This window comes from Lactuca serriola, chromosome 1 (genome assembly GCF_051521515.1).
Source record: "Lactuca serriola cultivar US96UC23 chromosome 1, Lser_US96UC23_V15, whole genome shotgun sequence".
NCBI lineage: Eukaryota > Viridiplantae > Streptophyta > Magnoliopsida > Asterales > Asteraceae > Lactuca > Lactuca serriola.
In genome coordinates this window covers 2,159,104-2,173,219 of record NC_136408.1, presented here as the reverse complement: position 1 = coordinate 2,173,219, position 14,116 = coordinate 2,159,104, and the positions used below count along the sequence as shown (strand labels likewise).

The 14,116-nt window shown below is 35.4% G+C and overlaps 3 protein-coding genes across 3 annotated transcripts; 2 read left to right on the top strand and 1 right to left on the bottom strand.

Annotated features, from left to right (window-relative positions):
• Positions 1 to 18: 18 nt before the first annotated feature.
• On the top strand, positions 19 to 7,331 carry LOC145064223 (ubiquitin carboxyl-terminal hydrolase 17-like). Its single transcript, XM_079011877.1, has 11 exons — positions 19 to 655; positions 3,844 to 4,834; positions 4,942 to 5,030; positions 5,126 to 5,211; positions 5,289 to 5,451; positions 5,558 to 5,681; positions 5,820 to 5,977; positions 6,057 to 6,141; positions 6,226 to 6,438; positions 6,531 to 6,592; positions 6,656 to 7,331. Exons 1-11 carry the CDS (start codon positions 291 to 293, stop codon positions 7,218 to 7,220), a joined length of 2,901 nt encoding a protein of 966 aa, XP_078868003.1. The 5' UTR covers positions 19 to 290; the 3' UTR covers positions 7,221 to 7,331.
• Positions 7,332 to 7,828: 497 nt separating this feature from the next.
• On the bottom strand, positions 7,829 to 8,966 carry LOC145063553 (transcription factor bHLH131-like). The gene is made up of 2 exons (XM_079011382.1): positions 8,600 to 8,966; positions 7,829 to 8,410 (listed from the first exon to the last, which is right to left on the bottom strand). The coding sequence occupies exons 1-2, from the start codon at positions 8,843 to 8,845 to the stop codon at positions 7,859 to 7,861; spliced, it is 798 nt and encodes a 265-aa protein (XP_078867508.1). The 5' UTR covers positions 8,846 to 8,966; the 3' UTR covers positions 7,829 to 7,858.
• Positions 8,967 to 10,094: 1,128 nt separating this feature from the next.
• On the top strand, positions 10,095 to 13,839 carry LOC145062663 (protein NETWORKED 2A-like). The gene is made up of 2 exons (XM_079010542.1): positions 10,095 to 10,399; positions 10,602 to 13,839. The coding sequence occupies exons 1-2, from the start codon at positions 10,306 to 10,308 to the stop codon at positions 13,610 to 13,612; spliced, it is 3,105 nt and encodes a 1,034-aa protein (XP_078866668.1). The 5' UTR covers positions 10,095 to 10,305; the 3' UTR covers positions 13,613 to 13,839.
• The last annotated feature ends 277 nt before the right edge of the window (positions 13,840 to 14,116 follow it).

Genomic DNA, 14,116 nt, shown 5'->3' with positions numbered 1-14,116 from the left:
TTTTAACGTACTAATATTCTCAAGCCCTAAAATCTCGATCTGCAAATCTCTACAGATTCCACCAAGAACTCACTAGGAAACTCATCACGCCTCAAGATTTTCTTATATGTACCGAAATCGTCATTGTAAGCATCAATTTTGTGGAAAAAGTAGTGACTTCGATCTTTCTGAAGGCATCATTTGATAATTACTGTCTGAGAAGTTGTCTTGTAATTGAGAAATCTCTCTATGATTGTTGTGGAATTAGGATTTTATTGTTATTTTTCTGGATGCATCATCATTTTGTATAAATGCTTGTTAGACGGGATCTAGGGTTTCCCTCCCTGGTGTTCCTGGTTGTGGTTGTGGTTGTGCCAGTGATCGTGCTCATTATCCGTCGAAAATTGCGGCATTCGGTAGCGAGAAGTGAGGAGATTAAGAGGCTTGTGGTATCGGCTTCAGAGGAGTTAGCTAGGGCTGAGTTTGAAGCCCGAGAATCGTACTATTACACTGCGAACGCTACGCCCTCGGCTAGGGTTTCGGTTTTGACTCCCGCTTCGGTTCCGACTTACGTGTCGATTCCATTGGGTTCTCCGTTGAAACCGCAATACCAATGTGCTGTTTGCTTTTGTCCCACCACCACGCGTTGTGCCAAGTGCAAAGCTGTTCGTTACTGGTACGCTTAATTAATTCAAAGATCTTGAATATGAAATAAATCGTTCTTTTCTTTCAGTTCTGTTATTGTGCTTAATTCTAATGGAGAAAGACATAGGAAATTCTTAGGAAAGAACACTTGTTTTTTCTTCTTTTCCACTTTGCTTAAACGAGGGGACAAGTGGTTAGTTTTGTTTTGAATAGGAAAGGAAGGTTACTTTCTACGTTGGTGCTTAAACTAACTGAAAATGGTCCATCTGATAAGGGCATGGGGGTGTGATAACCTTTTAAACAATGTCACCAAAGAACATCCCCCTTTTGTAATTTAGACAGTAACGGACATGTTAAGAGTTAATTGATGCTATGCTCTGATGGCCCAGCCTGTGATGGAATTCATGCATATACCCATTCTTAATTCGTAGTCAATTCCTTGAATGAAAGATTGTTTGGACATTGAGAAGTACATATGACATATAAAATGGATGTTTTTAGTAACACTAAATAACTTATATGCAATTTAACATGCATCTTTAGCACAATTTGTGGGCACATCCGACTTCACATTAGCTCACATTTTCTAATATAGCAAACATTTATGCAGAATTTAGTGACGTAAAAAATCTTTTTGAAACTTAGGTTGGGTCTGAAGTATGTATTTGGCGCTTGGTAGACATTCTTATCCATCAAGGCTTTAACTATTTTTGCTGGTGTTTCATTTGAAAGTTCTTCTATTATCCTTCGAATACAAGATAATGTTTTTTTTTTTTTTTTTTTTTTTTTTGGTTTTGTTTTGTTTTGTTTAAAGGGAGCTGTGAATAGGATATTTTAGTAGCAGGGGTTTAGATTGTTGGATTTCAGGGAGACATAGGCTTACTTTTGTATTTCTCAACACTTATGGTAAATCTATGTATATATATTATATTTGATGGATCTTAGGAAACAATTTAGCCTTTATGGTGGGCAGGGCCGGTCCATTGGTTTTTGATGCCTAGGGCAAGGCTATAAAATAATGCCCTTTTAATAATACAAAATAAATGTATTATATATAAAACTCATCTTTAGAAATTTATAATCAAACAAAATCCATGACTACAAACAATAACATATATAAATCACAAAAAAACATCTTCAACATATAATTGGATTTCAACAAATTTTACTTCTTCAAGGGTGACAATGCCTTTTGTTACAATGTTACACATTGCTTCGAAAACCATTTGTTCCACTTTGTTGTTTCTTGTACTTACTATAACAAAAAGTAAAGAAAAGTTAATAGATATGTCCATGTTATAAAATTAAAGAACAAAAATACAGACAAAAATATTTGTTTTTTCAGTATTAGGAAAAAATAAGGAACATTCTACTACAAACATGAAGCAGAAAACTACAATAAGATTTTTCCTAACTTACCCCTGCTATCTCAAAACCAAAAAAAAAAAAGAAGTCTGCCCCTGTTTCAAAAACCAAAAAAAAAACCATAGTTTGTGTTTTTTCCATTTTCCAGAAATTTTAAAAGTGATCTAGAAAATGAATCAAGGAATCATAAACAACAGATCCTTTAAAAAAACTGTCTCATAGCAACAAATAACATTGGAAAAATTATATACCTATGCCCCTGGCTGCTGCCTTGAGATATTCAAAATAATCATAACTCAAGAGTAAAGTATACCTCCTGAATCACATAAACAATCCATAAAAATCCAGAAAGAAACTCTAGAAATTAATAAGAGAAATCGGAATTGTGAACTCCATATTTTGAACTCAAAAATTCAGCACATATTCAAACTCTTACATACCAAATCCTGAAGCAAACCACAAGAAATCAAAAATCAAACTTCTTGAAGCAAACTACTATAATCAAACAAATAAACATGAAATCAAAGATGCAAATTTCGAAAGTAATTGATACATTTCGAACAAATTGAAAATCAGAAATAAAAAAATAGAACACATAATTACATATTTAACTGATGGTGTTGAACAGATGAACTCCAGGTCTCCAACCTGAACAATTAAACTCCAATCGAATCAGAATAGTGATAAAAAAAAAGGAGAATTATAATAATCTTAGTTGGAACCCCAACTCATACAAATAGGCAAATCGTGAATAAGAAATAGGAGAAAAAGAAATAGAAAATAGAAATTAGATTTAGAAGTTAGAACCAATCGGTTTAGAGAAGAATTCGACTCCTCGATCTTCAACAAACTTCATATTTCTAGACGTTGTCGATTACACCTCCAGTGTCGATTCAACTGCAAGCTTGCGTCGTCTCATGGTTAGAGAACAAAAATCAAGAACCTAGGCTAAATATTTTGGGCCAAACTAACATATACATAATTACTTACCAGACTAAATGATGCCCCCTAAAAAATGCTGCCCTGGGCCTCAGCCCATCTCGCCCAGGTATTGGGCCGGGCCTGATGGTGGGAAATTTCCAAAATGATAATCTGAGATCATAATTCCCCCCTTCAATTTATCAAGCGAAGATGTGATGAGTATGAAGTTGACCTGTTTTGAAATGCTTCCATATGATAGACTTGTAATATCTTTATCAACTCCACCCTTTGAGATTGAGTATTTTGAACCTGGATTTTGGCAACTTCATGTTTCTGTCTGAACTTTTTTTTTTTAAATATATATATATATATATATATATATATATATATATATACATATATATATATATATATATATATATATATATATATATAACTATTTCACTTTGGCAAAGGTGGAGTTGTATGCTTGTATAAATACCCTTGTGTTGCTCAAAACTTGGTGTGATTCACTGCAGACACTAAAGTACTTGGCAATTCAACATATCATTTATTGAGCCATATTATGAGCATTATGTTAACTTGTGGAATAAACTGGCATGTAGAGTCGTTATGGTTACATGATACATCAAATAAGGAGAAAGATTTGGTCTAGAATATTACAGGAACATGATTTAGAAGATGGAATCTGTATTTGCTACTAGTGTGTTATAAGTTATGACTGCTTCCAGAAACCTTGAGATGTGTAAATTGATATATAGTGAATAGTTTCTAGTGGTGGTTCAAAATTTTAGATATGGGTGTGATGGAGATTTCATGTATGAACTAAATTGGACATGTGAACAATAGTAGAGCACTGATTTAAAATATTACTTTTTTTTTTTTTCAAAAATTTCTTGAGTGGAAGTCTCATGTTATGCATGGCAATTTCAGCTCTGGGAAATGTCAAATAATTCATTGGAGACAAGGCCACAAACATGAGTGCCGTCCTTATGTTGCTGTGAGTCCAATCAATGATGAGGGAGGCAGCTCTTATAGGCAAGTGGATCATCAAGATCAAAGTGACACTTTTGATACTGAAGCTCAGCAAACTTTTACATCGTCTGTGACTGGGAGATTCCCAGAAAATTCTGATAACAAGGATGATGATGAATCCCTTGCTCATCAGCAGGGTAGAAGTTCCACCCCTACTAAATTTTCTGCAGGTGTTACTGTTGACAACTTAGTGAAATCATTGCACCAGAGCCCTACCAGAGCCAGAAAGTCAACTGGTTCAGGGAAGAACAATCTTAAAAGATCCAATCCAAGTGATGAAGAAGATGTTCAGTCAAGTTCATCTTGTTGGACAAACAGCGAGTCTTTGTTTTCTGAGCCTTGTACAACCTCTTCTGGTTTCTGGGATACGACTGTTGATAACAAGAAATCTAGTATCAATGATCATGATGATTTTGCCTCAGCTGGCAGTTACACTGCTAATCAGCATAGCAATATCGTGAATGGATGTATTGCTGATAAAGTCATAATAGATGGTTTGGGAAATAACAAGTTCAATGATAGCAGTGATTCGTCAAAGGATGATACTTCCAAGTTCAGGGAATCTAAAAATTCTCCTTCCCATCGTGCTTCAGTGCTTAAAGATGATAGCTTATCTTGTTCGAATGATATTTCCAGTAACAAGAGTAGGATTTCCCACACATCCAAATCTAGGGAAATAAGTTCATCACCAAAAGCTCCGGACACCAGTAGTAGACATGCATCTCATGCTACAAAGCCTGTCAAGGTGGATGATGACACCGTTTCTTCACCCAAACTCACAGAAACTTGTCGTATTAGAAGCGGATCCAAGACATCAAAATCAAAAGCTGTTGACCAGGTCAAGCCCTCTAAGTCATTAGAGGGAGTAAGTGACAGATATGCTTTCAAGGTCTGACTTGGAACCTTTCTTGTTTTTTTTTTTTTTTTTTTTTTTTTTCTAATTTTCACTCTATGAGATTTATAAGGTGAGATAGTTTTGGTATAATTTTGATACAGGGCCTCTTCCCATACGAAATGTTTGTCAAGCTTTATGCTTCAAAAAAGATTGAATTGCAGCCTTGTGGCCTAAAAAATTGCGGAAACAGGTAGAGCTTCGCATTAACCTGTTATGTGATTGTAATTATTTTCTTTTTTAATTAAATAGTTTCTATATTGATGGCATGGCATGCATATTTTGCAGCTGTTATGCTAATGCGGTGCTCCAGTGCCTGATATACACTCCACCTCTGACTGCTTATTTTCTGGAAGGGCTTCATTCCAAAGCATGTATGTTGTCATGCATTAACAAGTTGTTTCTTTGAGCCGAGTAAACAAACTATTATTAAAAAAAAGTGTTTTGTTAGGTGATAAGAGAGGATGGTGCTTCACATGTGAGGTTGAAGGCCTTGTTATGAAGGCAAAAGATGGGAACTCTCCGTTGTCTCCTATTCGCATGCTTACCCATATTGAAAACATTGGAAGCAATCTTGGGCATGGGAAAGAAGAAGATGCACATGAATTTCTAAGGTCAACTTTTACTGTTACAGTTTGATATGGAACAAGAACAATTTGTTTATTTATTTATGTTTGTGTGGTGTGGTTCATTAAACTAGTAGTGAATTTATAATTACAGGTATGTTATCGATGCTTTGCAAGCAGTTTGCATCAAGGAAGCTGCAGGAGGGAATGCCTTGAACTCTTTGGAAGAAGAAACAAGTCTGATTGGGCTTACCTTTGGGGGTTATCTACGGTCTAAGGTGATTTTTGACTTTCAGATATAAATTTGAAATAATTACGATACTCTTTGTATTTATTTTAGTTTTGGATATATATATATATATATATATATATATATATATATATATATATATATATATATATATATATATATATAGATCATTTGCATCAAATGTGGAGGCAAATCGGAGATGCATGAAAGGATGATGGATCTGACAGTTGAAATAGAAGGTGATATAGGAACTTTGGAAGAGGCTTTGGATAAATTTACATGTACTGAGATTCTGGATGGTGAAAACAAGTACAAATGCAGCAGGTTGGTTTTGGTTCATTTATCTTTTCTTGATCACATCCTTTTCACTGTTATATAGTGTTTTAATTAATTTCCTCTTAAGGTGCAAATCCTATGAGAAAGCCAGAAAGAAACTGACGTTATTGGAGGCTCCTAATGTGCTTACTATTGCATTGAAGAGATTTCAGGTAATGTATATATATACATATTTTTTTTGACCAAAAGATATTTGTCCAAGTCTTGTTATGTCACTGAATTTGATTGTATTACAGTGTGGTAAATATGGGAAGCTAAACAAATCGGTTGAGTTCCCAGAGATTTTAGACATGGCTCCGTATGTTAGTGGGACAAGTGATAAGTCGCCAGTTTACAGGCTTTATGGGGTGGTGGTTCATGTAGATACAATGAATGACGCCTTTTCTGGTCATTATGTTTGCTATGTTAAGAATCATCACAACCGATGGTTCAAATTTAACGACACCATGGTATGGATTCGCCATCTATTTATTAATTTTTTTTTTCAAAAACACCAACTTTTGTTTCTTATGCTTATATGAGTTATATCATGTCAATGTAGGTGAACGAGGTGGATCTTCAACATGTATTGACAAAAGGCGCATACATGCTCTTTTATGCAAGGTATTTTTATCTTTTTTATTTTATGTTATTAGTCAAGCAATTTCATTTTTTTTTGTTTTTTAGATGCTCCCCACGGGCCCCACGATCGATACGCAGCTCAATAATCCAGCATCAAGATCCACGGAAACACAAAACATTCGTTCACTCCACTGAACCTTGGGAGGCTTGCAATTACCAGCCGGCTTCTCAGCCTGGGCACCGGCAGCGGAGTCTGGAGGAGGAATCTTCCTCCTCCAGTGACAACTCGGGGTTCTTCTCGGAGTCATGTTCTTGCAGCACAGATAGCAGCACCCAAAGGGACTCCAGTGATCACATTCCGGGTGACTGGGAACATGATTACTGGAACAACAGCAGCTCCAACACCAACACCAACACCAACACCATCATGAACGTGACCTCGTCGGATTCCGACACCTCATCCACGTCTTCCTTCCCGTCCCCGTTGTACTCCAGGCTTTCTCACTTGTACACATCAAGGACAAACGAGGATGAATGTAGAAAGTTAGATTGTAGTTGTAATAGTTGTAGTAGGGTTAGGGTAACCAACTTGAACCTGGATAGATTAGGGTCCAAACCAGGTGCAAGTGTAACCTTTAGAAGATCGGCAACCAGGGGAATATTGGACTAAAAAAAAACCTTTTTAAAAAAAAAGAGGTTTTTGAGTGGAGAGGGAATAAGTGTATCTGTTATCTGTATCTCTCTGTATGTATGCTAATGGTAATGGTAGTAGTTTGTTAAAGTCGCTCTCCTCTCTTCCCCTTCCCCCTTATTAAATTATAATACAAGTGCCATCCACCATTTATTCCTTTAACTAGTATACAAAAGTGCCAAGTTTTCAACAAAATCTCTAAAACACAATTTTTTTTAGGTCGTAATGTTTGACAAAAATAAAATAAATTTATAAGTTAGTTTTCTCACAGATTTTTCAGTCCAACATTTCAATGAGGTTATGTAGTTTTTTTTATTAGTTATATTTAAATAAGAGCCATTTTGTTGGAACGAATTAATCAAGAAAAAGGTTATAAAATGATCCCAGATAATATAAAGAAAATATCATGCTAATTTCTTCTTAATTTTAATTTAATAAAATATATTATGTATTTATCTAATAGTATTGAATTATTAATCCGTTTCTTTATGGAGTATTATTTTATATTTGTCAGCTACCTTATCGATTCACAAACTAAAACTTTAGTTGTCAGCTAACTTTATTTCAGTTAGTACCGCAATAACAGGTTTTAACCCAAAACATAATCTTTATAATCTTTACTCTTTACTTGTATTTTTCTCTAAACTTCTTACAATTAGGCCATCAGCAAGCCCATTCTCAATTTGATCACATATGGGCCTTTCACCATCTACATACCTCCGGCCGAAACCAATGAATTCCGGTTCAGTATATCCTTGACTGATTAACCCGGTTCGACCCAAGACTCGATTTTCCACAACAGCCTTTAACGCTCTCCTTAACAGCCCAACGTCTTCCTCCTCCCGCAATTCCAGCACCACCTCCGCCTTAGTTCGCCCACCGATAGTCGCCATCTCAGCCTTCACTGCCTTCCCGCGGACTGAATGAATCGCCTCTGTCAAGTCCTGATTAAGACCCGGTCGGTCCTCGCAACAGACAATTGCTCGGACGGCTGTCTTGTTGCCACTGGCGACGTAACCGACGCTCATTTCGTCCTTCTCGCCGGGAATAAAAAACGATTGCTTGTCACGCCGCTCTCCGTCATGATGCGACGGCGCTAGGTCGGCGACCATTTTTTTCAGCTCTTTTAAATGACGCACAGTCTCTGCTAGCACCGAGGCTTTATCGCTCTGCAAGTGCAACGTATGTAATGTAATCTTTTTTAGCTAAAAATTTAGGAGATTAATTCTATTTATTATCATGTATGCAAGATTGTAGGTTAATACCCCAAATGAACAAATAACTACATCGGTTCGTTTTTAACTTTTTAGCACCAAAACTATAATGAAATGTATGTATGTTTGTGTTTTGATACTTACTTTGAGTATTCGAGGGAAGAAGTGTCTAAGAGAGTCGTAGTGGCAATTGATTCGTCTTCTACGTTTACGCTCAGACAGGGCATGCTTTTTGGATGCTAACTCATGAGTAATCTCTTTTACTTTTGTGAGTTTCACCATTTCTCTAACTGTACTAGTACTACTAATTGAGCAGCAACTACTTGAACTAATTCCACTATTCAACTTTACGTTCTTCATCTTCATATCATCACCACCGGTGTCATGCATTATGGCTTTGAACCGAAACCATTATGTTTTTTGCTTTCTCGTGACAAGAAAACGGGGGTGGAGAAATTAAGAAAAGCGATGATGAATACTTAAGCAAGTTGATGGCAAATATAATAGAGAAATATCTCTTCATAATTTTGTAATAAATGTTATTGAATTTGAGTTGTAAGGAAACATAAATAGGGTGGGATATTTGAGATTTTGAAGACTTAATTAATAAATATAAATAAATATATTGTAAATGTGTCCAAAATGTGTGACAAATTTGGCAGAAGCGTCCTTTGATCTTGTTTCCATATAGGAAACATTTTGTATAATATGCTTTATGTATAAGTAATAGTTGTCGTATTCTGTATCAATGTTGAATGATATCTATATACAACTCATATTTGCTAATTTTGTTTTGTATTAGTATTATTTTTAAAAATCAATGTAATATGGTTATTTCACGGACTAATTTAATGATTCATTTGATGTAAACAATTCTTGTACACAATATATTGTTGAATGATATTGTATAATCAGCAGTGCAAAATTCTTGTACATAACATATTGTTATTATAATACTATATTATATGTTTTGTTTAAAAACACTGATCAACATAATTTTTGATGATAATTAAAGTCGTTACACTGTATATGAAAAAGACAAAAATGAAGGGTGGTTGTAATGTTGTGAAAGGGGATTCATTCGTAGGTGGTGACAGACTGATATAATGGTGGTGGGGCTACCTCAAACTCAAACACACCAAATGCCAATTGGCAATTGGTTTTGGTATGTACGTATGGCTTGTTTTTCGTATGTTGTAGCTTGGTCCCCAACTTCATTTCTGCAAAATATTCCTTCCTTCCTTCCTTCATGTGTACATTTTGGGACCACACACAATAAAAATGTTAATACCACACAAACATCCTAACCTAAATAAGTTTAGGAATTCAATATCCCACGAAATAGTACTTCACCGAATATCTTTATTAAACAAAACAAACGGAAAAAAAAAATAATCAAAATGCCAACGTTTTTTTCAACATAAAAATAAAAATGAGGGTTTTGTCCAATAAAAAATCTATTATCACCAAACCTGCTTGAAATATAATCTTTACATGCTTAGCCCTCTTTTGTTAAATGCTAATATGCAGATTAGGTGATCGTTTCCTATGTTTATGCGCCTCAATGGTCCAAACTTACTACTCCCCCTTCATTATCTCACCATTAATTTCCCCACCCCATAAAAATGTAATCTTAATTTTACCCTTCAAGAAACTTGCTGAATACCAACAATTTGACCAAAATGATCATCCCAATCCTATAACCTTCTAATGCAAGTTTCATAAACTCAAGCAATGAGGAATCACATGACAAGAACCATTAGGCTAAATGGTAGCCAGAGGTCCGACCAAAAAAAAGACTCTTGTGGACAATATGGATTCTTAGTTGGAGAATAAAGAGGAAGAAGAGGATGTTGACAAGAGCTTCAAGAAATGCATATTCATGGTGGTGGGCTAGCCACATCAGGACCAAGCAATCAAAATGGCTGGACCAGAATCTCCAAGGTATTGATATCTTTATCAAAATTCATACTTAGAGAAACAAAATTCACTTAGTTTGTGGGGTTGTGTTCTTTTTGGCATTACATTACTTGTGTCCATTTTCAACAATTTGTTAGTTAAAAAAAATATTATTTCTCAGAGCTTCAACAATGGCGTCTATTTGAGCTTTGAAACGTGTTAATGTGTTGCTCATGTTGGCTTTCAGATATGGAGGAAAAGGTAGAATACATAATGAAAATCATCACAGAAGATGGAGACTCGTTTAGGGTTAGGGCTGAACAATACTATCAGAAAAGGCCCGAGATCGTAAACTTCGTAGAAGATACTTTTCGGGAATATCGAGCATTAGCAGAAAGATACGATCATTTATCAAAAGATCTACAAAGCGCGAATCGAACCATCGCCGTTATCTTCCCCGAAAGGGTACAGATGTCAATTGACGAAGAAGATGACGAAGATTTCGCGTTTAGTGTAGAGGAACATGAAAAGCACCCTACAGGTGCGCCATTGCCGTTGCCAACGCCGATGCTAGAAGCACCGAAACTAAACCATCTTCCAAAAATGGAAAACGCAGTTCAAGCAGTGCTTAAGAAAAAGAAAATGCCAAGAAAACTGATGTCAAAAAAAGGACTTATCAAAATCGGGGTTGACGAAAAAGCTCCCGTAAAAAGCTCCGGATTGAGTAAAGACGAGGCACTTGAGGAGATCGATAAGCTTCAAAAGGAAATCTTAGGGTTTCAGACTGAAAAAGAATTTGTAAAATGTTCATACGAAAACGCGATATCAAAGTTTTGGGAAATCGAGACCAACATCACTGAGATGCATGCTAAAATTAGCAATTTGCAGGATGAGTTGGAGGTAAGGACTGTGATCGAGGATAACGATGCTCAAACCTTGATGGCGTCTTCTGCATTGAAAATGTGTGGAGAAACACTCGCCAACTTGAAGCATAAACAAAATCGCGTTGAAAAAGAGGCGACGGTTGAACACAAAAGGGTTGGTGATATTAGAAAGAAGTTTGAGGCTCTGATATCGAGCAATAACAGTAATTCAGATTTAAAAAACATCGAGCAAACGGGCCAACAGGTTAAAGACAAAACAACAAAAATCGAAGAGAAACAGCAGAATGTAGAGAATAGAGATGGAAATGGTCAAGAAGGATTGATCGAAAGTCAACCCAAATGTAATTTTGACCAAAAAGAATCTGAAACGGTTGAAGATAGAAAATCGAGGATCAAAGAAGAGATTCTTGGAAAAAGCGAACCTGTCACTATCTCTAAAGTTGCTGAGAAGATTGAGAAACTTGTTGATAAGGTCATCATATTGGAAATTGATTTGGCGTCCCAGACTGCACTTGTGATGAGGCTTAGATTCGAAAACGATGATCTTCATGAACAACTTCAAAGTTTGGAACATGACAACAAGAACCTCGTTGATGATTCAAATGAAATGAAGATGAAGATCAAAAGGCTTGAGGAACAATTAGAAGGAATTCAGAGCCTTGACCAGAAAGTCAAAGGGCAAAATGTGCATTTGGAAACCAGGTTCGATGATGCAAGTGTTAATCTTGATAATGCATCTAATGAGCTTTTAATCGCTGAACCAGATGAAAACGCTTCAGACGATGAAGAAAAGAAAGAATATGATAAAAGATCAGAAGTACAAGAAGAGAATGATTTAGTAAAGAAACCTAATGAAGATAATGATGACTTTGAGGGTTTTGTAATGAAACCTAATGAAGATAGTCATGAGTTAGAGGATTCTGTAAAGAAAAAGGATATGGAAATGGAAGGAGGAAAAGAGCTTGAGCAAGAGCAAGAGAAAGAGCAAGAGCAAGAACAAGGACAAGGACAAGGACAAGAACAACAACAAGGACAAGGACAAGGACAAGAAGAAGAACAAGAACAATCATTGACAAAAAGGGTGATCAATGAAGAACATGATATTGTTGTTGATGTTAATGGTGATAGAATGGATGAAGAAGATCAATCGAATTTGAAGCGTAAATTTTCATATGAAATAGAAGAAAGAGAGAAAATGTTACTTGAGGAGTACAAATCGACTTTGAGAAACTACAAGGAATTGAAAAAGAAGCTCACTGAAACCGAAACAAAGAATCGTGCAAGATTGTTCAAAACCGCTGTCGAGATGAAGATGTTGAAAAATTCAAATGACTCGAAAGATAACGAGATTCGTTCGTTACACGAAAAATTAAAACTTTTTGAAACAAACTTAGATAAAAATGTAGACTTTGAAGTAACAAAAGCACAAGATTCAGTTATAAAAGAAGTTGAAACTACGGAAATTGATTCCACTGATGAAGGGGCACATGAAAGAGAAGAATTTGATGAAAAAAAGGAAGGTGATCAAGACTCAAATGGTGATGAAAACTTAGAGACCGAAGTAAAGAAAGATCCAGATTTAAATGATGGCGTTGATGACCCTAATGAAATTAGAGAAGTAGAAGATGAGATACGTAGAGAAATCGATGAATTTAGAAAAGAGAGCTTAGAGTTATGGTTAAGATTTAGTACAACATATCACCAAATAAACAGGTTTCAAGATACAACAAATGACCTACTAAAAGAAATACAGGAAGCAAGAGATGCAAAAGAAGGGAAAGAAAAGAAACACGAATATGGGCTTGCGCATGCGATTAGTAAACGCCACTATCAACAAAACTCTCCCTCTTTTGCCTCAGATATTCGACCAATATATCGACATTTACAAGACATGTTGGCAGAAGTGACTCTATGGTTGGAATCGAGTGAAATATTAGAAGACGATTTACAACATAGATTAATATCACTTTGCGAAATTCAAAATGAATTAGCAAATTTGACAAATGACGATTCAAAATCTGAAAAGAAAGCGAGACCACTTAATGATTGTCAAGCTGCAAAATTTCAAGGGGAAGTTCTTAACATGAAGCAAGAGAATAATAAAGTGTTGGAGGAGTTACGAGCTGCATGTGAAAGGGTCAAAAGGATACATATTGAAATCGAAGAGACATTGATAAAGTTAGATGCAGATCTTGGTAAGAAAAAAAGGTCAAACTCTAAGTCAAAGGTACCTTTCAGGTCATTCCTTTTTGGGGTTAAGTTAAGAAAGAAGCATAGGCCTTCTTCACTATTAAGAGGTATGAGTCATTCATTGCAAAGACAGTACAGTAAAGTCCAAGAATCACCACAGAAAGAGAAAGAAGAAGCTAGCTGAGTATGGAACTACTCTATAGTCTATAGTGATTAAGCAATGTATAGATATTGACATCAATCGACAACTATGTCCTAAAGCATATAGTTTATATGTATATAGATGGAAAGAACCCTAGAGTTTCTCATTGCTCTTCATGTATATGTAACGTAGTTCATGTCATAAAATGACCACCAATAGTATGTAGTTTTGCCACTGATCTTTTAATTGTATTCAATAGACCACTAATGTTTTTTAGGGTCTTATTTCACCAATGAGGTAAATTTCAAAAGGATAAATAGATATTAAATTCTATTTGAGGTATTGTTCATTGTGGCATTCAATATGAATATGATAGAATTTATTTATTCAAGTCGGCATAATATTTACATTATGTCCACTGTGACATATGATATGACATAATTATCCATTTGAAATGCATTTTAATTGTGTAATTAAAACCCAAAAAAACTTATTTACACTGGAAAAAAATAAATGGCCTGAAGAACATTGAACAAATTATATATA

Excerpts from the sequence above, each read along its gene's own strand:
- LOC145064223 (XM_079011877.1), top strand. The coding sequence starts at position 291 with ATGCTTGTTAGACGGGATCTAGGGTTTCCCTCCCTGGTGTTCCTGGTT. Across the intron at positions 6,142-6,225 it reads TTGCATTGAAGAGATTTCAG|TGTGGTAAATATGGGAAGCT; the intron begins GTAATGTATATA and ends ATTGTATTACAG. Across the intron at positions 6,439-6,530 it reads TCAAATTTAACGACACCATG|GTGAACGAGGTGGATCTTCA; the intron begins GTATGGATTCGC and ends ATGTCAATGTAG.
- LOC145063553 (XM_079011382.1), bottom strand. The coding sequence starts at position 8,845 with ATGCATGACACCGGTGGTGATGATATGAAGATGAAGAACGTAAAGTTG. Across the intron at positions 8,411-8,599 it reads TCTTCCCTCGAATACTCAAA|AGCGATAAAGCCTCGGTGCT; the intron begins GTAAGTATCAAA and ends TTGCACTTGCAG.
- LOC145062663 (XM_079010542.1), top strand. The coding sequence starts at position 10,306 with ATGTTGACAAGAGCTTCAAGAAATGCATATTCATGGTGGTGGGCTAGC. Across the intron at positions 10,400-10,601 it reads GCTGGACCAGAATCTCCAAG|ATATGGAGGAAAAGGTAGAA; the intron begins GTATTGATATCT and ends GTTGGCTTTCAG.